At 41.5% G+C, this 26,418-nt stretch overlaps 2 protein-coding genes across 9 annotated transcripts in view; one reads left to right on the forward strand and one right to left on the reverse strand.

Annotated features, from left to right (window-relative positions):
* The window catches only part of KIFAP3 (kinesin associated protein 3), a 72,387-nt gene extending 46,629 nt beyond the window's left edge, over positions 1 to 25,758 (reverse strand). For all 3 annotated transcript variants that reach the window (XM_067300655.1, XM_067300654.1, XM_067300656.1), the window contains exons 1-10: positions 25,720 to 25,758; positions 20,909 to 21,040; positions 19,493 to 19,647; positions 18,231 to 18,286; positions 17,597 to 17,738; positions 15,940 to 16,039; positions 14,851 to 14,975; positions 14,279 to 14,377; positions 13,248 to 13,426; positions 10,651 to 10,813 (exon numbers count right to left, since the gene is read on the reverse strand). In XM_067300655.1, coding sequence (XP_067156756.1) covers positions 10,651 to 10,813; positions 13,248 to 13,426; positions 14,279 to 14,377; positions 14,851 to 14,975; positions 15,940 to 16,039; positions 17,597 to 17,738; positions 18,231 to 18,286; positions 19,493 to 19,647; positions 20,909 to 21,040; positions 25,720 to 25,751 — 1,183 coding nt within the window. In that variant the 5' untranslated portion in view covers positions 25,752 to 25,758. The remainder of the gene's footprint in view (positions 1 to 10,650; positions 10,814 to 13,247; positions 13,427 to 14,278; positions 14,378 to 14,850; positions 14,976 to 15,939; positions 16,040 to 17,596; positions 17,739 to 18,230; positions 18,287 to 19,492; positions 19,648 to 20,908; positions 21,041 to 25,719) is intronic.
* A 187-nt stretch (positions 25,759 to 25,945) lies between these two features.
* NTMT2 (N-terminal Xaa-Pro-Lys N-methyltransferase 2) overlaps positions 25,946 to 26,418 on the forward strand; it is a 46,630-nt gene continuing 46,157 nt past the window's right edge. For all 6 annotated transcript variants that reach the window (XR_010884832.1, XR_010884833.1, XR_010884831.1 and 3 more), the window contains exon 1: positions 25,946 to 26,068. The gene's annotated coding sequence lies outside the window, so the exon portion shown is untranslated. The remainder of the gene's footprint in view (positions 26,069 to 26,418) is intronic.

The following is a 26,418-nucleotide window of genomic DNA, read 5'->3' on the forward strand; positions in this document are numbered from 1 at the left end:
GCTGTAGTTCAGCTGGAGCAGCTGGGATGGAAAAATATCAGGTCCCTCGGGCTGTTTTCACAACTAGTTTTCTGCAAATTAGAGAGGGAAATAAATACATGATGGGTTCCGAGTTCAAAATGGCTTCAGATTTTTAGCCTTTGAACATTAATAAGAAGCCATGTGCCAGTTCTGTGGACCAAAGCCTTAATTCCTTGCCTAGATCTTACTAAGGTTAAGGATTGAATGATCCCAGTAGCAGAAGCTAAGGAAAAACAGTTTCTTGATCACAAGATCCGGTCCTAGTTGAGACTGCAAGCTTAAAGTGAAAGAGCCTCCGTTAGCTGCACGGTAACAAGGGAGGATCCCTAAAGCTGCAGAACTGAATTGCCAGTTTGAGTTTCAGCAGCAGCATTCAGCTTTCAAATGCTGAAACAACAAAGAGAATATAAATCATGGGCCACATTATCCAAACAGAACAGTACCAGCAATTCATGTAGACGTCATTTCTAATGGAATCACCAGTGTCTCCACATTAGATACGAAATATCCCCTACCCACCCCATGTGCAACACATTAACTGCCCTACATCAAAAACAGAACTCAAATGAAGGTAAATAGCTGTTATGGCAGAGCAAATCTGTATTTCAGTTTCAAGAAGAGAGTATCGAAGTTTAAGGCAAATCTGCTGCAGAACTAGGCAAATTATAAGAAATCTAGAAGGATCAAAATGTCACAAATTGAATATCATCTCTATACATTGTCTCACACTGCTGTTGGGAAACTTTATTTACATTGAAACCAAGAAGAGTTTATTCATGCATATTGTAATTAGCAATGTTCTTGCAAAAAAAGCGATAGAAAGTTATCTCAGCTTTACTCCATCCCATATTATTTCTGGTAACCAACTCTGAAACAGTTGGACTAAGTTACTCCATGTGTGGTTTAGACACATATTGGTTTGATTTACATATGTAAATATAAATCATATTGGATATGTCAGTTTATTTTATCAAGAGAACCTGAAAGAATCTGCAAATCTGCTCAAACCCAAAGAAACTAGACTGTGTAAATAATACACTATGTTATTAATTACAAACTAATAACCATTATTGTGCCACCTTTATTACATTTGAAACTGGCTGCCTACTATAAGCATGACTTTGAAAAAGAAAAAAAAATTGAGAAATCTGAATTTAAAGAACTAAGCACATGCCACATCTTAAACATGGATATGCATTTTTTTCCTAGGAAACAAAGAAGGAACTATAATGATATTTTCTAAGCCAAAGGACTAATAAATGACCAAATTAGGCTGAGTTATTTAATGTTGAAGTTACAGATAGGGGAAAAAAAGGAAGTTGCACATCTGGAGCTCCAGACTCAATTTCTTTGTCTTGAACTCTATACAAGACAGACAGACAGGAAAATACACAATAAACACCTTACTGCATCATTACTACTTATAAAAGGAGACTAGGCGGAACCACTGGGTAGGCTATATACCAGCTAAATTTAGATATTATGTCCTTTCTTGAGGATTTCTCTTTCTACAGAAGAACCACATTCTAGTTATTTAGAATGTCCGATAGTCCATCATGCTTGAACTGATTTGAATTCACACAAACTGGAAAATTATTGTATTTTAATACCCATACTAACCAAACCAGGGGAGAAAACGATAGTAAGTTCAGCATAGAGATGAAGCTGGAGGTAAGAGGATTATTCCTGAAGAAGATAAAGCTACTTCTCTTCTCCTTTCTCCACAAAAGAAAGTTTTGGGTTAGGCTATGACCAAGAAGCAAAGCAAGAGATAAATAAAAAAAACAATACAAAACAAAAACCCTACTGTTATTACAAGAAACTGAAAATTAGAAGAGGTTGTTCTTCATTTGGATCAACTAAGTAAAAAACCCACTTCCAAAGTAGGTGGGAAAAACTCCATGCAAAACTTCCAGCAAGCTATGTAGATTAAATGCTATACGATTAAATGTAGATTTATGGAAGCACATACATCTTGCCATATCTGCACTATATTTCATTAAACCACATCAATTACTCCAATTATGATTACTAGAAAATATTCGGACTTGAAGGGTGTTTTTAGTCCAGACAAGTCTACCTGTTCGGAACTCAATGAGAGCAGAAGTAGCTGGAGGTTTTCTGTGCTCCTGGATCTCAGGGTGCACAGGAAGAGCTCCTCAGCAGAGGAGCCTCAGTTCCAAATGGTGGTGCAGCTACAATATTTCAAGATACTCTTGCTCAAAGGAAAACAAAAACAAAGCAAAAAAAACACACCACAGTGAAGGATGCTACCTTCCACTTTGAGGAAGGGATGGCTCACTGCACTGCAAAAGAAATTGCGTTTAGTTTTTATTTAGTGTTATAGTTCAGTGTTTGTTTATTCCATTTTCAGCGGAAGTTTCTGAAGCACAGAGCCAACGTTCAAATCGGTTAAGCCCAAAAAGTGGAGTTACATATTGGTAGAGCTTTTGAGTCTCCCAGATAAAGAGAATTTACAATTCTGTACTATTCAAGAGATACCATTCCCTATGCGAACACCAGCATGCTCTCTTACAGGCAAAGTCTTGGCAGAAAGATAAATAATTCAATTGTATTCTTCTTATCCTGCAAATACTACAGCTTTATTATTTAAAAGATCATTCACTGATGATCTATAGGGGTTTCTCACAGATCTGGTAGCTTTTCCAAAAAGGAGGAAGGTTACAAAAAAAGACATCTGAGGCCCCTGCTGTACAAATAGCTTTGTTTTACTCAGATATGTAAAGTTGTGCTCCCATCCTGCAAAGCATCTGTATGTCAGAGACCAAAGAAACAAATAGTTTGTATAAGCAGAATTTAATGGTGGTATATCTCTTTTCCCCTAAGCTCAAAGGGTCCAAAGATAATACTATCAACCTACAAGGGACTTTTCACCTTACCAGCTGCAGATATGGGGAAACCTGCAGACGGTATCCTGCACTGGAGAAGACAGTCTGAGGAACTCCAGGAAAAGCAGCAGAAACACCACTCTTCTGAGTTAAGATGCTTTGCTGTTTTCAAAAGAGCAAGTGAATTGGAGACCTCCCTCTTATGTCTGAACTTGTAAAAACTTTGGGATCTGTGTGACTGCTACATCTGCAAAATTCTTCCAGACGATCCTTTGGGACAATCCCTTTATCCACAGGCTTCACAAAGGGTCTGGGAAAGGTGCTTCTCTCTCCCTCCTACCTTGGCCCTCATACAGCCTTTACGAAGATTTTGCCGCAGATTAGGAAGAAAAGCAGAAGAGCCTCATCCCTTTCTTATGGAGGTTTTCCTAGAAACTGGAGTTGGTTGTTTCTGTCCTGTCATGCTTTAGGCATCCAAGTTATGCCCTGTAAAGCTTTAAGATGTCGACACTTCATGTAGCTGACTAGATTTACGTTCTACTGATAAGTATTAACTTGCTCCAGAGCAAAGAAACAAATTAAAAGAAACAATTAAAAGAATTCATTTCATTATGCAGTAACATACTGTAGGGCTACACGAGAAATATTGGCTCATGGGATCCTTCCTGCTCATCAGATCAGCGAGCTTCTGACAACTCAGCTCCCTCAACTCTAAACTGCTGCCATATCTACCGCTCCTGTCCTTGCTGCTACCTTAAGCATTTCTGTTTTCAGTCAACACATATGACATTCACTGCTTCTTTTGTCTTATGCCAACATTATCCTCCTCAGTTAAAAAAGCTAATAATATAACTAAACACACATGTGCACTTGTGAGCAGCACACTGCAGCAATGAGCTTCCACTCATCTGAACAGTCACACAGTCCAAGTATTCAGATTAGCAAGGATCTATTTGTAACAGCTACAAAACTGAAAAAACACTTTGTTTCTAACTTCCGACAGTTAGAAACTAAAGAAATCAGAAAAATATTAGATAGCACACCTCAAAAACTTCCAAGCAAATATAAAGATTATGATGTCCCAAATTTCAGTTACTCTTTCCTGACAACTCACCATTAGCAATGCAGCAGGTGAAGGCTTTTGCCCTAAAAAACAAAGTCTGTGGGGATCCTATTTTTGCTTCAAACACAGTATTAATGATACCGTAGCCTTTCTGCCTTGAATTTTATATTCCCCAACATCAGAAGCCAATTTAACAATACTAAAGTTTGCTGACTAAATCCATAGTTAAAGTACGTAAACAACTGCTGGATTCTAAGACACGCTGCGTACCCAACGTTCCGCTAAAGCCAGGAGGACACGCTAGGTTCTCAGCGCTATTGAAAGCAAAACTATTTAGACATCTAAAAGATTTAGAGGTTGAACTTCAAGTTAAAAAAAAAAAAACAAAAAACAAAAAACAACCTTGGCCATGCTCACCACAAATGATAAAAAACCTACCATTAAAATAAATCCCTTAATAATTACTGCTTTCCAACAGACTGGTCCCTGCAGTTGAACTGTTACTTAATGTGCTTCAGCCAGCTTCTACTATAAAGGAATGGAGACACCCCAGGCAATATTCACACAACAAGTATTAGAACCAGCTGCTGCAGAGCCACCTCAGGAAAAAAAAAAAAAAAGTTTTCTCAATTTAATTGGGAAAACAGGAGGAAGCATAAATTTTACTGCCATTAATAACTTCAAGCAATCCTGATATGACTTTACCTCACCCTGACGGCTGGACATGTGCTTTTTGTTAGGGTCTTTGCCACATCTGACCCCTATTGTTTGCTCACTTGATCAGGTAAGAAAACGTACGTTTCTTTATAGGATAAACGAGGCTTATTAAAATTGGAAAAAACACTGCAGTAGCCTATAAGAAGCTCCGTTTTCCAACAGATGTGTGAAGCTCCATAATAAGTTCATTACAAAAAGGCCAAGTGAACTCATAAAGAGAACACATCTACTTTAAGCCTTCTTAAAAGAAACTTTCATAAAAGGAACAGGCATTAAAAACCCACAGCGCACCGTTAATTAGAGAGCAAACTACTTCTTGGGCTTTTAAACACCAGTCAATGTACAATCCAGCTTGGCTGCATACCATATCAAGACTTGATTGTTTAAAAACCCAGCCTACAACTGTTTGGCAATTCTTTGATTGCTCATTAAACCTAACTTATAAAGAAGGGAAAAATATCAGAGGAATTACAGGAGTTTCCAGAAGGGATTTTAGATAATAAAAAGACTCACAAAAATTGCATCAATGAATCCAGTGAAGATGGACTTTTCAATGAGGACTAAATCAGGGACAGTTAAAGTCACTCCCTGTTCTGGCCATCTCCAACTCAGACAAAGAACTCATAAAAGAAAAGTTTGACCTATTGTGGAGTAAGCAAACTATGACACAACCCTTAAAACTTCTACATAAGATGACATAGATACTCCTTCTCAGTATGCTGATATGAAGCCTTGGAGCACCAAGAAATGAAGGTGTTCAAATCAGGATGCTCACATTCATAAAGAATATAGGGTCAGTCTACACTGTAACTGGAAGAACTGTACTGTTGCTACTTGGGACTGATCACATTGTATTTCAGAGACCTGTATAACAAACTCATCTGCCTGGCTAAATGGAAATACAAACCCACAAAGCTGATTTTCTTCTAGTCACAGCAATTTGTACTTAAAAACTTAGCCCAAGATGTTCACCACCTCACGTTGTTTTGAGATGAACACCTTAACACTGTGTAACACTTGCACAGGCACATGCACAACCCTGCTGCACTCTCACCCCACTTTGGGCCAGATTTGTAACTGGTACTGTTTTGCAACACACCCATTTTTCAGGACAGGAATACCTGTGTTCAATCAGACCTTGATTTTCAAAAGCAGCTAGTGATTCAAGCAACCAAATTGAGACACTTTGGTGGTGGTGATGTGGGGTCCTAATTTCCAAGCATCCTGGGTTCTCACTCTTCAAACATGGTTTGCACCGGGAAGTGAATGAAAAGAGAACAGCATTTCAAGACATTATGTCTTCACTATACCTAACAAGCGTCCAGCAGCTCAAAGGAATGAATCCACACATCACAGTTTTGCTCCCTGCATGCATCCAGAAATACTCATGGAAGAGAAAAAAAATCCTCCCTACTACTCTTGTCCCTCAAGCATCAACACCGTTCCCTCTGTAACAGTTTCCACACCATTTCTTATCATTTATATCCTTTACAAAGCAATGACTAACTCATGGGTGGACCAGAAACCCCAGTACCGCCTGCCACACCCTCATATTGCCAGAAGCTCCTTCTCAACAGGGATTCACCAAGAGGAGGTTGCAGCCTCGCATCACACACACAGCAGCACTCAGCTGGGTCTGCTGCACAAACTCCCTGCTGTTCTCACAGAGAATGTAGGACTATTTGTCTTGCTTCACAAAGGATTAAACAACAACAAAAAAAATCACTTGTATGCAGCACAAAAGAGCACCCTTATTAGAAGAACGTGAACCACAAGCTGTGCATGCATTTAAGAGAGCTGTACTAAAAATTTTGTATTTGGTTTGGCCAGTTAACTGAAAAACAAAGTGGATTCGGGCCAAACAAGAAGTGACTTTTCCTATTCTTCCCTGTAGACATAATGCTTTTTGTTTCCTGCCAGGCATTCTACTGTAGAAACCCATCACAAACCCAGGAGAAGGGTTATGAATAGGGGTAGCGTTTCCCCTTTTGCCCAACAGTGGAAGGGCAGCCACAGGGGAAAGGAAGGATCTGCATCTGCCTTCTTAAGGCTCAACTCTACATTTCCCACTTTCTACCTGTATACTGTCCACAAGCAAATACACAAACCAAACTCTCATGTATTTGGAGCAAGTCAATCTCCTATTCCACGTTGCTTGAGTTATTCCATGCAAAGCAAAGCAAGAGCAGTGTAAGGGTGAAGCAAGCCTCTCCATAATATTCTGTAGCACGCAGGTTTGGGCTCTTCTTCCAAGGTGATGATTACAAGGCAGTGAACCCGGGTTTTCCACATCTTGGGCAAGCGTCCAGTTTAAACCGCTTGGTGAATTCACCTGAATTCTCACCCTAGTCTACTGAAACCACATATCTGGCAAATAAAACATTCACGCAGAAAGTGTATTTTTAAAAAATGATCACTCTGTAGACTCAGGAATTACAAGGAGAACCAAAGTCACAAATCAACAAAGTCTCTTTCCACACCCTTTCAATTAGCTTGTGTATGGACATATCCGAGTACAACAGGCTATATTTTACAGGCCTCCACAGCTCTGCTCCAGCTTCTGAACAATAAGTCTGAAGCTAAATTTCCCTCAGCTGCACCCAACTCTTTGAGATTCAGAGCACAACAAAGATCAGCTGCAGCTGATTAACTTGGGTGTCTGGAGGGAGGAGCAGGAGGAGTCTTGTCATATACAATACTTCAGACTTGTGAAGAGAAGCCACGAAAACTAGCAAGTGGTGTTGACTGGCAAAGCTACATGAGGAAGCAAGCATTGGCACTATTAAAAAGAAAAGGCTAATTAAAATGGAAACCAAGACTGAGTAGAATTTCTCATGTCCATGCTTTCACAGCAGCAGCCTCAATGATCTGAAGCAAGAGGGGAAGAAGATGGTTCTTCTCCAATATATCCATACCATACTTGGTCCATTCCTTTGCTAGCTCAGTTTAAGCCCCTCAACTTCCAGCCTCAACCTACCTTTCATATCAAGTCTGTCCTGCTCCCAAGCCATTAAATGTCCCTTGAGAAAGCTGTATGTCCTCCAAAATTACTGTCAAAGGTGGCCACCTCAGTGCTCAGTCCTAAACTGCTGCCTGACAAACCTGTCCATTACTTATTTGCAATCTCAACTCTCTTCTTAAGCACCTAATATACTTAATTTATACTCATCTCAAACCCAATGCTAAAGATTCAAAGGCACAGCATGCACAAATGGTAAATTTCAGTAGACCGAGTCAACAAGCTTGACCTCTTGGTATTAGGAGCTGTACGGTAACTTGTCAACAGCTGCTAAGGTGTGTTAGCACTTTAAGGTGACCTGCAAATGTAAGCTGAAGGGTACTGACTTGAATAATGTGTGTCGAATGCCCAAATAACCTGTATAAAAGGGGCATCTGGCACACGATTATTTTATTATTAAGGTTACAGGCTTCCCTGAGCCAGGACACACACAATTATGTATTTGGGAATTATTTGAATCACCATGACAAGAAAATTCTTGTGAATCAGAGCTGGCTTAGAAACAGGTAAAACAACAGATAACACTTCTACTTACGTTTTTCTAATCAGCACACTGCAAAATGAGTATCAAGCAATTCTAAAGGGAGGAGCTAGGGAAACCTTCCAAGAAGGCCAATGGTATCCTGGGCTGCATCAGAAAGAGTGTTGCCAGCAGGTCGAGGGAGGTGATTCTCCCCCTCTACTCAGCCCTGGTGAGGCCACATCTAGAGTACTGTGTCCAGTTCTGGGCTCCCCAGTACAAGAGGGATGTGGCACTACTGGAGCAAGTCCAGCGAAGGGCCACAAAGATGATTAGGGGACTGGAGCATCTCTCTTATGAGGAAAGGCTGAGAGAGCTGGGCCTGTTTAGCTTGGAGAAGAGAAGGCTGAGAGGAGATCTTATCAATGTGTTCAAGTATCTGAAGGGAGGGTGTCGAGAGGATGGGGCCAGACTCTTTTCAGTGGTGACGAGCGACAGGACACGAGGCAATGGGCACAAACTGAAACACAGACACTTCCATCTTAACATGAGGAAAAACTTTTTCACTGTGAGGGTGACAGAGCACTGGAACAGGTTGCCCCGAGAGGTGGTGGAGTCTCCTTCTCTGGAGATATTCAAAATGCGCCTGGATGCAATCCTGTGCAATGTGCTGTAGGTGACCCTGCTTGAGCAGGGGGGTTGGACTAGATGATCTCCAGAGGTCCCTTCCAACCTCAGTGATTCTGTGATTCTGTGATTCTGTGAAACCAGCACATGCCTCCACACAATAAAAAGAGGTGAAAACTTCCACATCAAGGAAAGAAGAACTGCCCGTGGAGCCAAGCACAGGCAGCGACACTTCTGGAAGCACTAGTAGAATTTGCTACAGATTATTCTAACAGATGCTTCAGGAACAGATTTTGATTTTAACAGCCAGTTCTACTGAACTGAACTGTCTTCAGCACAGGTCTGTGTCTAAGTCCAGGAGAATAGCATTTGAAGAGAAATTCTCCTCTCCACATTAGAGTTAGGCATTAGAAAGTGGGTATCTAATAATGAGTTTAATCTGACACCAGTGTTAAATACTGAATTTGTGGAGCTGGGACATCTTGGTGATCCAAGTCATGTCAGTTGTCTGTGAAGCCCTAGACCCAGTCCCAGACCACAGTGCTGGGTGGTTAAAAAAAAAAAAAAAAAAAAAAAAAAAAAAGAGAAGTTCCTCCTCCAAAAAGCTTATGATCCAAGCTGAACCAGCCTACCTAGCAATATCTTCTCTCAAATGAGAGAAAATATTTGAATAGGGATTCCAAATGTCATTTTATTCTTCCTCCTAGCTCAGCCTGGAGAAGGATAGGAAGTGGAGACATGTTGGGGGCAGAGAGCATGAACAGATCTGAGGCATTTCAGGATATATCAGGTAGCCATTATGTTAGCTGCTGACAAAATTAAGGCTTCCAAACCAGTGCAGATTTCATAGCACTAACTTGTATACTAAACAGCAATAAGGTAATGTTCAGGTTGAACGTAAAATTGAGAAGGCAAATAATCTAAAGACTGTATAAAGTTAGGAAAGAAAGCTCATAAATTCAGTGCTGCATCCCACTTGTTCCATCAAATCTGGATATACCAGCTGCACTGGATTCAGTGCGTCCCAATACCAACACATCACAGAAAACATTCACAAAGTCTTGCATCAGAGCATTTTACGTGCTTAGGGCACTGCAATACAAGATTCTCGGCTCCTACTTAAAAGTGAGCACTCAGCAATTCCTACAGCCAAACCCTACTAAACATGCAGCATATCTACCCAAAAGCAGTTTCTATACAGTATCAGCCAAAGAGCACACAAGGAGCAATAAAAGCTTCCTCTTTAAAACTCCAGTGTACAAGAACAAATCAGAGAACCCTGTGCTTTTTCCAAACTCCTCACTGCATCCATAGCTCTCCCACACAGCCAACAAAATTTCACTTGTATCTGAAGTACTCACAGGGGCTTACTACAAATTACAGGCTGTCAAGTTTAAAGTCAAAAAATCAGTCCTGCCTAGAAGTTTCCCAGCTTTGTCAGCTTCAAGTCTAACCTCTTTATCTGGACCACTACACTAACTAGAAGTAGTGGGTATATGCAGCTTTATAACAAGAGGCAGTTGGTATCTCCATCAGCTAAATTCCCTGAGGTAACTGGCTATTTTTCCTGGGCACTCCTCCAAAATACAAGCGTCATTTAAGCGTCAGCTCAAATGGCTCTCAGTTAGCTATCAAAGTTGTTTTTAAAGACAAGAAAACTGATTCAACAGTTTAAGAGAAAACGGGAACCTAGTCTACTGGGAATTTCATTATTTTAGACTTCTGTTTAAATCATCTGAAAAGATGATTTGAATGATAGAAAGACTGGAGATAGCGAGACAGTTATTTGGAAAATAAATAAATAAAAACTAGCAAATTTTCGGCATGCTGTCGTGATGCCCACCACTTCACTGGCCCCAAAGTAATGTCTGTATTCGAACAAGAGAAAACATACCTAGAAGTGCAGTGAGTTTGGGAAGCAGACCAACTTGTACCATTTTATTTCTCAGGCCTGTATCAAAGGAGAGATTCAGTAAGAGTCGAAGAGTGATGTTCAGCAGGTCTTCATGTTCACAGGGTACCATTTTCACAAGTTTTTCCACAATATCCATTTCAACCTGTATATCAAGAAAAAGAATCAAGTCCATAATCCATTGAAACTTAACTTTGTGTTCAATTTAAAAGCCCTATTTTATACATTCACACAATTTGCACACACAAGTGCAATTTCCACCCATAGTAGTGACTGTCAATGCATTTTCATCTGAAGCAGCCTTACTTATAAAACTGTGGTTTAAATCTTCTGTATTTTGTTACTGGGTAATGGTGAATAAAAAGTTTTGAAGCAAACAGTTTAGCCATCCTGGAAATATTCCCCACAGTTGGAATACTGTGAGAATGTGGTCAGAAGACATCACTTGTAGGACTGGGGTGGGAGGCTGGGAGGGGAGCAGGAAGCTCATTTAAATTTAAACACAAGTAACCCTGCAGCAACTGACATTAAAGTCAAATAGATACCCAACCAAGACAGACAGAATACTGGCATCCAAAAAGAATCTGAGACCTTTCATTATGAATTTCAATGAACCCCTAGACCAAACTTTGCATGTGCTCTCAGAAAAGGCATGCCATCCTGTATGTTAATTTAATAAAAGTATGAAAGTCATCTTGAAACATGTATCACTTTCAAATTAAAAAATGGAATCTAAGTGGTATCAGTTCCTGAGATCATGTTCTCTTTACCAGCCAGAAAAGACATCTGATCATCGACTGGCAAGACTTCAGAAAGTTTTTATCATCTTTTAAGCAACATTTCTCTGCTTTTATTTGTCAAATCTTTTGAATCTTTTGAATGCATTCATTCTCTGCCTCACAGAACCTTCTTTGGCCAGAAGAAAGCACATAAAACTACTTTGTATTCTTCAAACATTTGCATGTATGTAATTAGTCTTCCCGTTATAAATATACGGGGAATAAATTCTAAGAAAAGAAACTACAGCCCTCACCACATGGCACAGGATAATATTTAAATAACTGACTGGATACCTTTGATCAAAAACAATCAGATAGCAAGAACTCCTACTTCACTGCTTTGAGTCTAATATGGCACTTGAATACCAAGGGAAAGAATGTGCTATAAATATAGGTGGATTATTTAGTTTTACTTAGAATCAGGCACTGCACAACTAGTCTTGGTTCATTTTGCCTTCAAAATTTGTGTGTTATTGCTTCTGATACAAATATCAGAACATCTTCTCCTTCACTGGTAGCTTCCATAATAATATTTTAGAGAAAAAAAGTATGCATCTCTACTATCTGATAGAAATGTTCTAACAGACAGCTAATCTAAAGCATACAAACCTTTTCAAAAATCTTTTCATGGCTGTTCAAACACTCTGCAAGAAAATAAACTCCACAATTGTTTCATTTGTCTTTCCACTAAATCAAATGGAATGTGAAAAGTGTGCCAGCAAATCAGCAGGCTGCAGAGCTAATCCTTATTTTCCTAATAAAGTGCTTCAGGGCACTACACAACTATAAATTAAATCAAAGACCAATCACCTGATAAATACTCTACATTCCTCAAAACCACGTGCTTGGTGTCTTATTTTTAAGAAATAGGATGCCCTTATATAAATATGGGAGATATGCATGCATATTCACCAAACAGTGTAGACAAGAGGTATAACAGAATTCCAGTAACAAAGATGCAATTAATTTTCTATTGTATTTACACAAACCTTTTCATTGCACAATCTAAGTGTGACAGTAGTCTCAGATTATCTCTTGGATAAGGAAAATTTAGCATTTTAATTAGCAAACTGGCATACCTAGGCACAGAAGTGAAGGCATTTCTCTATACCATTGCCATTGGGAACATACTAAACAAGATACTCAGCCAGACCCTGAAGTCGGGTGGGGAAACAACTTAAAATTTCAGATATTTGAGATTTTGCCTACAAAAGCTTATGAAAAGTACTGCTGCCTCCATGGAAGCTCCTTTCATGGGAGCTACCGGCAGCATGAAGGAACAGTTCTGAGGTGCCTTTGAAGATCAAGCTTACTTTGGGAAGAAGTAGACTAGTCTACTAGTCTACTATTAACAGACTGCTAATGGATAACTACATCTCCCTTTCCAAGCTAATACATGGTAGAGACATTAATACATTGTCAAAAGAGTCTAATTTGGGGGGAAAAGGTCACAGGCAGCTCTAAGTGCGCATATGACATGACTTTGGGGTGCTAACTTCAAAATTTGAAATTCCTTATGTCATATTTTGGTATTTTGGGGATGGTACAGTTCTTCAGAGATTTTTGCAGCATGTTACGGCTTGTCTTTGCCTTTCCTTCTTTTATTCATTTTTGTAGTGTCAACCCCCTCTCCCCCTGCAAAAGCAACCACCAAAAACAAAACAAAAAAACCCACAACAACCAGGGCTATAGATACTTTGGGTGGAGACAGAGACGTCTCCCTCTTCCCTCCAACCACTCAAAGTCTTTAGAGAGTGTGCATCCCTTTCCAACATTGCAGCGGATTGCTATGAGCCTTACCATATCATTTTTGTTCTCCATAAAAATGCTGAGTTTCTTCAAGAAAGATACAACCAGGATAAGCAACTCAAAATTGTCTCGATCCAGTGCTTTCACTAACATATGGACAATGTTCTTGTTTCTCATCTTCAGCTCAGTGCGAGTGTCCTCAGCAAGATTTAGGAGCAAGTAAAGCGCAACTAAAAGTCAAGACAAATCATACCAACAAATTAAAGACATTGAAACTAAAGGAGTTTATACATACATTAAGTGTTTAAGACAAGACTTTCAGAAGGGTTCCACTCTCTTCCCAATGCATTTTGAAGAAAACTGACCATCAGTGCTTTTCATTCACATTTAGAAAGTTTTTAAAAAGATTATAGTTCTAAAACTGGCTTTGCAAAATATTAGATCATAAAATTTATGATCACTAGAAGCTTTTTAAAAGTTTTTCTTTCTATTCCAATGGGAACCATTAAAAACAACCCCCCCCCCCAACAAAACACACAAAAACAAACCAAAACACCCCCTCTACCTCCCCCCCCCCAAAAAAAAAAGACAGCAAAAAAAGAACAAAAAACCTTTTCCTGGGAGAGTTTTGCAAAAATCCTCCCAGGAGGGCTTTGCCACTCATACTTAATGTTAGATTGAAATGGTCTGTTTGAAGACAAAACTGAAATAAGCATATTAAAAGCTACTCAATCTGAGTCAGATACAAGCTTCAGCTTTCCAGCTAAGTAAAGACAAAACCCAACTCACCCCAAAACCAACGTCACTAGCAAAAAAGAGTAGTCATCTCCTTTGCTACTTCTCCAAGCCTGGTAGATCATTTTAAAAATTGTTAGCATACATTGTTAGCATACATGATGGTATTAGCATACCATCAAACAACTTGATTAAGTACTCATCATCTCCCTATTCTTTGGTAAAGCTCCTCCACATTCCTTCACACATTCAGTATATTTAAGTCCTCCTAATTATAACAAGCATCCAGCAGGATTCTCTACCCACGCTCACAAGTAAGGAAAGGATTTGCTCTTTGGCTTTGGTACCTCTCAGTAGCTGTTCCTGCTTGACAACCAGACCTTGATACTTCTTGTAAGTTTTCTCATAGTCCTTTTTCAGGGTTTGATTTTCAGGATCTTCATCAAGTAAATAGCGGGAGTTAAGGAGTTCAGATAAAAGTTACACGGTCTGGACGAATATTGTCCACAGAGGTGTTATCTGATCACTAATGGAAAACAAAAGATCTATGGGAGAACCAACAGAAAGAGACTACCTCGGCAGAACCTTGCTAAACCTGTAATCCACAGCATGATTTAAAACAAACAAAAAACCCAAAAAACTAGTCCTTCGTGTAAAAAGATTCTAATAGTTAAAAAAAAAAAAGTTCATGACATACTACTGATAAAATAAAACTAAGTTTTTTCTTGGGTTGTTTTAATTACTTTAACCAGCACAAACTTCTCACTTTCAGTCTTTTTCATATCTGCAATTATATTCTGCACTTCCAAGTAAGTTCTTCTGCATTCATAAAAGTTGCTGTATGCAGTTCTCAAATAACTCAACAACAGCAAAGACAAGTCAGAAGCTATCAAGTTGCCCCAGCACACCAAAAGGATATCAGCTTTCTTCTTTTTAGCTAGTTCTTCCTGCCAAAGCTCATGTCTCTTCAGCTCATGATCTATGATATTCATACACAGAGCTCCAATTTTGTAGTGTGTGATTAGTCCATGAAATTGAGAAAAACTACATTGAAGAATACATAACATGTCTGAGGAAAGAAATAAACTGCAAACAACCCCAAATCTGTTTTGACATCTAGGGCAGCAAGGTCCCAAAACCGCATCTGAAGTGTCATAACAAAAATGGTAGTTACCCTCTGCCCCTTATAACATTTTTCTATTGGGAAATTATTTCAACACAATAACACTTCCTGAAAACATGAATATTTTTCCAAGCTTTTAAAAGGACAAACTTTTTTGCAGCTGTGCTGACAAAGCAAAAACAAATTTCACCAGGAAAATTAATTTGCCTTTTTTTTTTTTTTTTTTTAGTGATATGTGCTTTATTACATGAATACAGAAGGAACATAGAAACAATTAGCTTTGTCTTTTTAAATTAATCTTATGGTCCCAAATACAATTTTTTTCTTATGGGATGAAAATGACAAAATTTTAATATATTGTTCCAAGTAGAAATAAAAACACATTCTGATTTTTACACATAAAGGAAATGTTTACCTATCAGCCCCACTCTTCACATTATAAGTGTCTCAAAGGACCTTCTACGCGCCAGAAACGAGAGAAGTCTAAAAGTCAATTTGCATTACCAATTCCATCTGAATTACTTTTTAAGCAAGGTAGGCTGAAACACTGAATTATCGAAATATGTGTAAGCATTCACTTCAGTTTTGAATACTGTTTCTTCCCTCTAGGAGTGTACGAGAGAAATACAAGATGGCAGCACAGCCTATTGGCTGTGGGTCAGAATCCTTACTAGATAGTTTCTGCCTGCCACTTCTACACAGTGCCTCACCACGGGGGTTCTTTTTGTGCCATAATTTCATCATTTGTAACAAGTGTTTTCACCTCAGCAAAAGTATTTTTTCCTGTTTCAGTAAAGTTTTGCAGTACAATGCAAATAACAAATGAAAAGCCACCAAGCAGGAAAAAGTTCCTTTTCATCTTAAACACAGAGACCCTGCACTTACCTTGAAAAACAGAAGAAGATATAAATTATATTAGTAGCAAGTTCCACGCTTTGTTTCCAGTCTTCCCTCAGCACTCTAGCCAATGCACCCAGGACAGTTTCTGAAAGGAGACAAGATTCACACGAGCATCAGCATTTCAGCTCCTCCTTTTTTGGTTTGAGAGATACAAAATTTGAATACATCTTATCCAGGATCAGTTTTTTTAATGGAAGAGTTTTGGAGCTATCTCACTGTAATATGTAACGATGCTAACATTCTTTTTGGAGACTGTATTAAAGTATTAGAGAGTATACTGACCGACCGATCATCCGGAGACAAACCCTAGAACGAGGTGGAAACCACAAGGAAACCACAACAAAACAGTAAGGTCATCTTAAAACTACTACTAACCTTAAGATTCTGTAGCCTCTGCCACTTGAATGCTCCATATTACACTCCCAGCCCCTTCCTACATCATCATCACATTCACTTCCAAATCCCTTTAATTTCTGCCTTGACAACTATAATTTCTCATCTGCTTATTTTTTACCTTTTTCCCTTTAAAATTTTTGTATTATTTAATATTTTGGTTTATATTTCCTGCTGTCATACTTTAGCTTATTTTTCATTCTGGGATCGCATATCCTTTCCATTTGCTTTCCCCAGCCTAGTCCCTCTTCAGATGCACCGTGTTAGGAGATCAGAACAAGAAGAACGAGAAAAGCAACAACTAGCAATTTCAAGTAGTAAAATACACTCAACTACTCATGGGGACAAGCCATTATCCAATAGCTTACCATTCCTCTCCCATCCCAGTTTTTACAATAATCTTTGCCAGATGGGCAGCGGATATTTTGAAGAAATCATTGAGGAATGTGGGATGGGAGGATCAAGGAAAGAGACAAAGTGGGCAGGGAAGAAAAGGACTAAACTAACAAGACATGAACCTACTATCACTCTGGAGGTCTGGCTTGGATCTCCTTTATCTTTTGTTTGCCTGACTCACCTTTACAGATTATAAAGTCCTGGTGAGAAGGGAGAGTGGGTAGGGAAATGAGGATATGTACATATATACACATATGTATTTACAAACACACACTACTCCGTGTTGACGTAGCACTCAAAATGCACATAGCACAATGCATATGTAAGTACATATCATGCATTCTGATACGATTTTAAGATGGATCCATAAATAAAAAGAGTATGGTATGCTAGTGAAATATGTGGGTCAGACATCCACATTCAGTTTATCAACTCTGTTGGATACTAGACCTCCATCTTTATGTCAGACTGCAAATCCCATTTTCAAGGCAACTTTCATCTCAGTCCGGTCTTCAGGATAGAGATCTACATTCCCTTTTCTCCAGCAGTGATGCCAGCTTAAGGTAATTTATCATCAAAATAACTAGGTTCAGAACAAATGGCTGAAGCCTATTGAGGCCAGGAAGATTTTTAGGTGTGGAACCCACCTAGAACAGCCTAAGTAGCATCCATTTGTAAGATCTAAACAGGCTTTGACAGCCAACTTACTGAGAAGCACAGCCTAACAAACTACAAAACACAGATATCCCAAATAAACAGTAAATTACTTTTCCCTAGAGAAAAAAGCACTGCAAAACCAGCACAATATCAAGAGAACTTTAAGTTCTTTGTTACCACTGGGTTTTAAAGTTACCATTGATCAGCAATTCTTCCAGATTATCAGGATTCCTAGCCAGCTGCAGGATGAGGGCAGAGCCGCGCACCTTGTCAGGAATGTCCTCATAGAGTAACTCAATATACTCATCCACATCATTGATATTGGCAACCTCATCAATCTGAAAGCAGCAATAAGCAAGGGTTTAACAGAGAAAGAGACGTCAATTCAACACAATCAAACACAATGCTATTCTGCAGACAAAAGAGTGCATAGCCTTGAGTTTTGTTGGAAAAAAAATAAAATACAAGGAAAAAAAAATCAATGCATACAGAATCACTGCCAATAAACACCAGGAAATCTGAGAATATTTAATTATAAGAAACAAAGGATGCTCAGACATGACTCCCTGCCTCCTGTCCGATGTTCCAGACCTCACTTGCTGTCCTGCTGCGTGCTATACTCAGAAGGAGAAGTATGCAAGTCAAATATTTTACCCTTTATGGAAATGATTTTTTATTCCATTGTGCAATATTTCTAAACCAAGTTCTTTGTTTAAAAAAACATAAAGAAAAAAGAGAATTCAGCATTTTCCTCCCCCACCCCCATTTATATAACCACTTATTTAAGAAGTAATAGGCCTTTGTGTTTCTCTTCTAACACCAGTATTTACCTCCATTCCTTCAAAAGGGGGTGGATCTTTTGGCTTACTGGATTTCTCTTTCTTTTCTACAATGAAAAGGACATGGCCACAGTTGAAGATACACATGTTCACAGATAAAAGCATACTCAGTATTGTTGCATTATACATTCTGGTAGAGACCAAGGTTAAAGTCCCCTTGCATCCAGCTGACGCCTTAAACTAACACACTGACCCCTTAGACTAACACAGCTAAGGGGTCTCAGTTTCTGCAGCTAACAGCACGCAGGGAGCAAAATAAACCCTCAGACGCCTTTGACTCCTCAGTCCAAATGATCGGTTATAGCCCAGTTAGCTGGGGAGGCAGAGAGCGATAAATCTTAGTGCAAGCGCAGAGTGAAACATACTCATTTCTACAGTGAGATAGCTTAACTGCTTTGCCACAGTGTCCAAGCAGAATCAAATCTGTCCTGTAATACACCAAGACACATATATACATGATAAAAGAGGGTAAAATACCCAGAGCAGTAACATTAATCTTTGTTTTAAACTCATTCAATTGAGAGAAGTTATTCAGCTTGAGAACAGAGCTTACCATTTCACGACTGCACGAAACCTTGCTGTCCACAAAGTAATGCAGGACTGGATGCTGAGTATGAAATTGTCCATTGAGCAGAAAATAGAAGATGAACTTAGGATACATAGAGCACCACTAAGATGCCTTGGCATCAGAGCAGAGAATTATTGTGCTCAGTAGTTCGTTCATCAGGAAGTTATGAAGTAAACAAGTGTGTCCGCCCAAGCTGTTTTTAACACTGTACCAAAGCTTAGCAGAAACTCCTGGCTTTGGCTTTACAGAGAGTCTGAATCCGGCCTAACACCATCTCCCCTTGCAGCAAGTGACAACCGAGGTCCTTCCAGGAAGATCCTCATATTGTCTTTTGATGTCACTGCAAGAGCAGATGAGATTCAAAGAGGCTACACTGAACAGCAAAATCTGTGCCTCCAAGATCTCGCTGAAACACTAGGCAGCCAGTAAGAAGCATCAGTACTAAATTTGACTAACCAAAAATCGTACTTTGATTGTTAAAATGATAACCCTACCCCCCCCACCCCCCAAGATGATCATTTTTTTCCAAGGGCCATTTAACCATACACCTCCCCCATTCTCACCTCTCTGGAGAAGGTTTAAATCAAGCAAGTTAAGGTATCAACTAAAAGAAACCTCAGACTGCACTTGCTGGTAACACTGAAGCACTCCAACCCCCAAGCTACTTTGTTCCTGTATTATTTACCTTTCCCTGCTGAAGCATCTCTGCGATTCTGTAGATAGTATAACAGCTGTTCTACCTCTGCAAGTTTGGAGGGGTGAATGAGTTTGCATTCTTCAACTACCTTCCGAGCCAGGGAAGCGATGTCTGTATTTGCATTGAGACTCTTTAGCCGAATGCTGAAACACAGTCAGACAGATTTCATCTCAATTGCTAGATTTTTATATTTTCCATCCTTCGATTTAAGTTTACACAGTCATGAATTTGTCAAGGCAGAAATGATCCAGGTATCTCCAATGCCTGTGCTATGATTTGGAAAGATAACGTCAAAACAGTGACTCTCTACAACTCAAAAAGGCAAGTAACTGTCAAACAGATTTGACAGGGTGGAATTCTTTCTCAGCCAACAGTCAACAACGCTAAATTCAGCTATGCGAACAGATCCCTTATAACCATCTCAGATACAACAGCCAATAATGTATTTGTAATAAGTTCCAAAACAAAGTGCTCAGGATTGCAAAGGAGTACAGCACAAAAAACCCCCAAACCCAAATGAGAAACAGCTGAGGATATTAGCTGCACAAGGAAATTTCTTTTGTAGCACCTGCAGATGCAATGTCAGGAGTTTCCTATAGTTCTGAGAGCACTGCAGTAAAGATCCCATATGCAACAAGGAAAAAAAAAAAATCTCTGTGGGCATTAATATCAGGATGGAGCAAAAAGGAATTCCACCATGTTGCTGATGCAAGTTATGCCAGTTCATCTGAAACCAGAAGAAAGTTTTTGATGCACTCAAAAATTTTTAGACAGTTTAAGGGTTCTCTTCCCCTCTTATTCTTCCTACATGCATTCACACAGGCAGCCACTTCAGCTCAAAAGTTTTAAAAAATAATTCACTGGGGGGGGGGAAGGGAAAGATCCAGACTTGTAGTTCGGAAATGAAATTTCTGGACTTTTTCAATGAGGAATGCTTCAGTGCTCTTAAAAGGAAAATACGAAGCAAATCTAAAACGGAATGCTGTAGTGAAATCACTAGCAGGGGTGACAGACTGAAACAACAGGAGGTAAGCAGGCTAAAAGCTAGGGCACGAGGGTGTCAGAAGGTTCAGTAGTATTGCTTGCTCTGACATTAACCACCACCTGAGTAGGAACCAATCACTTCACATTTCTGAACCTCAGGTTCTCAGCATGTAAAATGGGAATAATTGCTTTTCTTTACAAAATGTCTTAAAGTACACAGATGAAAATCAGTTTACAGCATGTGTTTTAGATGTTAACTTTCCTAGGCACATCCTGGCTTCTATACCCTCCATTAATCTGATACTAAGTTTTATAAAGATTAGAACCTATTATTTCTTACAGGTTGTTCATGCTTTGAGTTATCAAATTTATAACTCTGTTAAAAACAGAAAAAGCTATCAGAACTTGCTATGACCTTACATTTTCTGACATTCCTTGCGTTCCCCCAGCATGGGGTCTCCCATCTCCCCAAGAATTGTTGCTTCCACTTCATAGTGGACAATGAGGGCTTTCTCAGATGGATGTACATCTATGTTGCCTCCTTTTACCTTCCTGCCGGGAAGAAAAAACAAAAAAGAAAAAAAGACAAAAAACAAATGAATTACTGATTAAATGAAAAGCTGAAAAAAACATGTCAGAATATAGATTAATAGCAGTCATCTGTCTCCTGTTCTTTTCAGACCAAAACCCAGGCTTGGGCCTTCTGCCACAGTATGGTGTCACAGTCCTTCATTTCAGACAGCTGAACGGAAGCTCAGGGCTAGTTGCACATCCTTGAATATTGCCTCTAGCATGCACAAAAACCATTGGTCAAGTCTTAGTCACAGAAGTGAAATAAAGGAGGAGGAGGATATATCTTTGGCTTCTAAGTCTTCCAGCTCCCTTAAGGAACTATGATCAGGAAAAAGACGCATTTCACAAAGGAGGTGAATTTCCCAGTTGATTCCACATCACAGCACCAATGTTGCAAAATCTTTTGCTAACAGCACAATTCTAGTGGTACAAGTACTGTCACTTACAAATGGGAAGCTTTCCCCAAAGAGTCGGTTGGTAGGCTTAGCTAAATCTTAGATGTTAAAAATCTACCAAGAATGAATTACAAAGCATTTGAATTCAAATTCACTATTCTCTCAAGCACAAACCTTTTCACTACTGTTCTTCATCCACAGCCTGAACCCCTATTATCTCAGGATGGAGCACATTTAATAGCTTGTTACTGGGCTTGGGGAACTTCCAGATCAATAGGTGACACCAAGAGATATAAACCAAGCATATCTATCTGCTTTATTATACCTACAGATATTTGGGGAAATCATTCTCCAGGAAAGCATTCTGGATTCCTCACTGGCAAAGGGCCTATTTTGCTCTCTCCTCCTTCGTTCCAGCAACTGTGTGGCTGCACAGCGAACTAGAACAGCCCCTTGACCCAGCCTGCCATGCAAACGCTTGCACCAGCACGAGCTTTGTGTCAAGCCTGTGCAGGCAGGGACAAAAGGGCCTTGAGGCTATACCTCATTCCTGTGTTGGTTTAAAGTGATGGTAGAACCACATCCAGAGAATACAGTTGCATAGTTCTGTCTTTGGTAAAGCTGACACTTGCTCCTTCTCCCCTTGGTACTGCCAACAGTTTGTACAGCCATCCCATAAACCAGGCTGCTAAAATATAGCAGGTTGAAAGTAACTCTCTAAAGCTATTTTTTGTTTGTTTTAAGCAGATCATTTCAACAACCAGATTTACAGGTAGCTTCATGGCTTCACAAGTAGTTGCATCAGCATAAGTGAGGTGGCGGCTAGCTGTGGCACGGGGTCATTTAGATCAGGGAGACTTCCTAGGTCAGCCTCACAGAGCTGGAAATGCTAGTAAATTTGAATGCAGCCTTCAGTGTAACCACTCGCTTTAGAAAATGATTGGAATACATGTCTCTTCACCCAGCTACCATGGTGGCTGCTTTCTGTTCTGCAAAGATGCAACTGCAAAAAAATAGCTTTTCCTTGAGATACTCACTGCTGCCCAGCCCCCCCCACAAACCACAGAAAGGTGCGCTGTGAGAAATTAAGAGCCTAGTTCAACTACCAGCCTTACAAAGTCTTAGCAAAGCTACAGGGTAAATAAATATTGCCCACTGCTAAAGAGCAGCGTTTTCCTTGATGAGATTGTAGCAGAACCCCATTTATCACTTAAGATTTTTTGAAGAGACTTCTTTTCCTCTTAACAGTACTTTGAAACAGATTCTTCATTTCAGACCATCACCTGTTCTCATACAGAAGCTTCACAAGGTCTGGCCTAGCACAGCAAAAGGCTTATGGAGAGTCTATTTCAAAAGAAACCAGCTTTCTCTCCTCACCCATTTCCCCCATATTTACACCTTCCCTAGAGCCTAAGAAGACACTAACCATGAATGTTCTTCATGAAAGTCAAGCCCCTATTAAGTTACAGCTCAATAATATTTACAAATATGCAGAAAAGCACGAGGATGGCCTGAAAGAGTTGGGTACAATTTTACAAGGACTAAGCTGAACTAACAGCTTATCATTTCCAAAAGGATTCGATCTTCCCAAGTTTTCCCTGCTCCTGCCAGTCACTTTGTGTCAGCATCAGTGCCTGTCAAACCCTTTCACAGACACTTTCAGCAATTCAGCAGAAAGCACTTCGTGTTTTGGGCAGAGGGAGCTTTTTGATGCATTACTAAATTAAGGCATCTATGGAAAGGGAATAACACTTCCTATCTACGAGCAGGGATAAGGAGTGAGATCCCCTCCCTTTGGCAGCAGTATACCACTGATCAGCTTAGCTACCAGCAGAACCTCAGGCTAAGACTGCTTAAACAGTTTTAGCATTTCCTGTGTTTTTGTCCTTAAGAGGAACAGACGGGATAGTTGAAGAACTTTCAGCTGCAGAGATTTTCTGTCCTCTCACAGAGTCTAGCCAATAACCACTCTCCCTGTTTGAGCTACATCTGGGCTGAGGGATTCACAAATAAATACACATTCGAGTTCCTCCTCTGAAGAATGTAACCTTGTGAACTGCTTGAAGACCTATACTGAAATGCACTATACAGTGCATACAGCCATTATCATTTGGCGAATACTACATTCAAATTGCCAGTGCCACAAAGAAAACACTTCTTTCTTTACACAAAACCACCCCCTTCCCTCTCCCCTGTCAACAAGCAACATTTACTGTATTGAATTTCTATCCATCTTGAGTTTGTAAGCATCTAGTCACTTCGTCAAACATTTGAAAATACAGACATTCTTATAACTGATTGAAAAAGCAATGCACTGAGCAGCTCTCACACACAGTCTGGCTTCTCACTTCACTGCCTGCTCTGCTGACAAGAATTTTGCACTATTAAAGATTTAAAAGAGGAAGGCCTTTTCTACAGGCAAAAGCTGTGCCAGCCAAGCTCTCACACAACAAAAACTGGTGTGCGAATGCCCTTTATTAACTAATTCTTTTAGAGGGAAATAGCCAAAATAAACTATACTAAGAACAAGCGGCACAAATTGTGCATGTGGATAAGACTGAAAATCCAATAATAAAGTGTGACATAGTGGGAGGGGGACTGCTCTTGGAGGATGACAAAGGGAAATAGGGATCAGAGGAGCACCAGACTTGCACACAAGCCTGGTCATGTTAAACATCAGCACAGCATCCGCAGTTTCTCAGTCTGTGCTCCCCATAGGACAGAAAATGAGTCTGCTTGCAGTGCAGACTACAAAATAAAAAAGATTCCTCCAAGATCACATAAGACGTCACAAACAGAACATGCAAGGCCAAAAACAGGCACTGCTCTGAAATTACAACTATTTCTTTAATTACAGTTGTCCATTCGATTTTCTCCTGCTATCACATTTACACAATAGAACTAATGTTCAGTAAACATTATCAAGAGTTTTTTGATTGTTTCTGAGGAAGGGTCTTAATATGCAGCATATGGGGGGGGGAATCAAAAGCCTAAGCAGTAAGCTCTGTAAATACTGCTGGGTAATGTATAAAACAAGGAGAAAGAGAAGGACCAGTAACTCCACAAGATTCAAGATGAGATGGATAAAATCATCCACATGGGGGAAAAAAGTGACACTGTTCACACATCACGTCTTAGCAGAGGCCTGCATGACCTGACATCTTTTGGGATTGCTAACATATTTGCTCTGAAACACAGGATGGAGACCCAATGGTTGCCTGCATGGACACTATTCTGCAGGTTGACTGGCTTCACTGCCAAGTAGACAGAGAAAGGCACCATTCGTTTGTCACATCTTTCACACATTCATCACATCAAACCCTGATCACCCACTTTGTATCTCACTAAATCCCCTCAGGACCATCTTTCCACTTACTATCCTTTCTTATCCATGCTGCCCGCATCTAACCACCCTCCACACCCACAATCCAACCCAGCCCTAGCTATTCCTTACTCCTGCCACCCTTCTACGTCACCTGACCATCTTTAACCTCCCCATCATACCCTGCTCCTGCTCCTCTAACCACAACCTATCCTCTCACTTCTTAACACACCCTGCCCGCACACCTCTCCAACAATCCCCCACCTCACCATCCCATCCTTTCAATCCACTTTTACATGGGCTCATATCCCAGCTCACTCTTCCCAATGCTCACCCTTCCTCTCCTCAGTTTCCCACCCCCGCTCCCAAACGATCCCATTTTCCCCACCCCAGTGTTGCAGCACGCCATGCTCTAACATCGCCTCCAAACCAGTTCATCTCCCCCAGCTGCACCTTCAGCCTGTGCCCAACACCTAACAACCCTTCTGCACCCCAGCCTGCCTGCCTGCCCCCTCACCCCTGTGCCCCTTCCCAAGGCAGCCACCTGCCCCCTCCCAGCCCCTAATGTCCCCACACCACTCCCCCACAACAACCATCACACCTCCACTTGCTGCCACCCTGGGGCCTCCCACCCAGCCCCCTCACCCCCTCAAGCCACCCACGACCCCCCGCCCAGGCCCCTCACCCCACCCCACCACCTCCCACCCAGCCCCCTCACACACCCCACGACCCCCGACCCAGCCCCCTCACCCCACAACCCCACGACCCCCCGCCCAGGCCCCTCGCACAACCCGCCGCCCCACAACCGCCACAACCGCCCGCACCCCAGGACCCCCCGCCCAGCCCCAAGCCAGCCCCCACCACAACCTGCCACGCCTCAGTCCCACACCCTCCACCGCAGCAGCCCCCCTTCCCGCCCCAGGGCCAGCTCCCCCGGTTACCTCTTGAGGTACCGGGCGTCCTCGCCCTGCATGGCGGCGGCAGAGGGGTGGGGGGGGGGTCTCGGTTGGGCGCGGCCCCGCAGCGGCCGCTGTTACCAGGGTGAGCGCGAGCCCCGCCCCCGCGGCCCCTGAGCGCGCAGGCGCCACCGCCGCCGCGGGCGCGCATGCGCACCGCGCGGCCCGGCGGGGTGGGCGCGGCACGAGCCTGGGCGCGGCGCCCCCTGCAGGCGCGGGGGAGGCGCTGCCCGAGCTCCCCGGCCGCTGCACCCCCCCCCCCCGGGTCCCTCCGCGCCGCCGGGGCGCGACCTCCGCGGGGCCCCTCAGGCCTCGGCCGCCTCCGCCGCGCCAGGTAAGCCCCGGCCTCGGGCCCTCGCCGGCCGGGGCGCCGCTCTGTGCCGCGGCCCGTAACGGCCCGTAACAGCCGCCCGAGCGTTTCCTCACGCCTGAGGCGGAGCCCGCCAAAAAGCGGCCGCGGCCGGCGAGGCCTTTCGAGGCGCAGCCGCCCTCCGGGACCCGCAGCGCTGCTGCCGGGGTCGGGCACGTCCCGGCGGGTGGCTGGAAATCCGAAATCACGGTGCGAAACTTTTGCTGAACGACGAGTGCCCGAACCCTCCGTCGTTTTACTGTGTGTTTACGCTGAACAGCGTCGTGTCGGGCAGTCAGGCGCCGTCTTTAACGAGGGAGCCTTTATGGGCTGCG

Source organism: Apteryx mantelli, chromosome 8, assembly GCF_036417845.1.
Source record: "Apteryx mantelli isolate bAptMan1 chromosome 8, bAptMan1.hap1, whole genome shotgun sequence".
In the NCBI taxonomy this organism is placed as follows: domain Eukaryota; kingdom Metazoa; phylum Chordata; class Aves; order Apterygiformes; family Apterygidae; genus Apteryx; species Apteryx mantelli.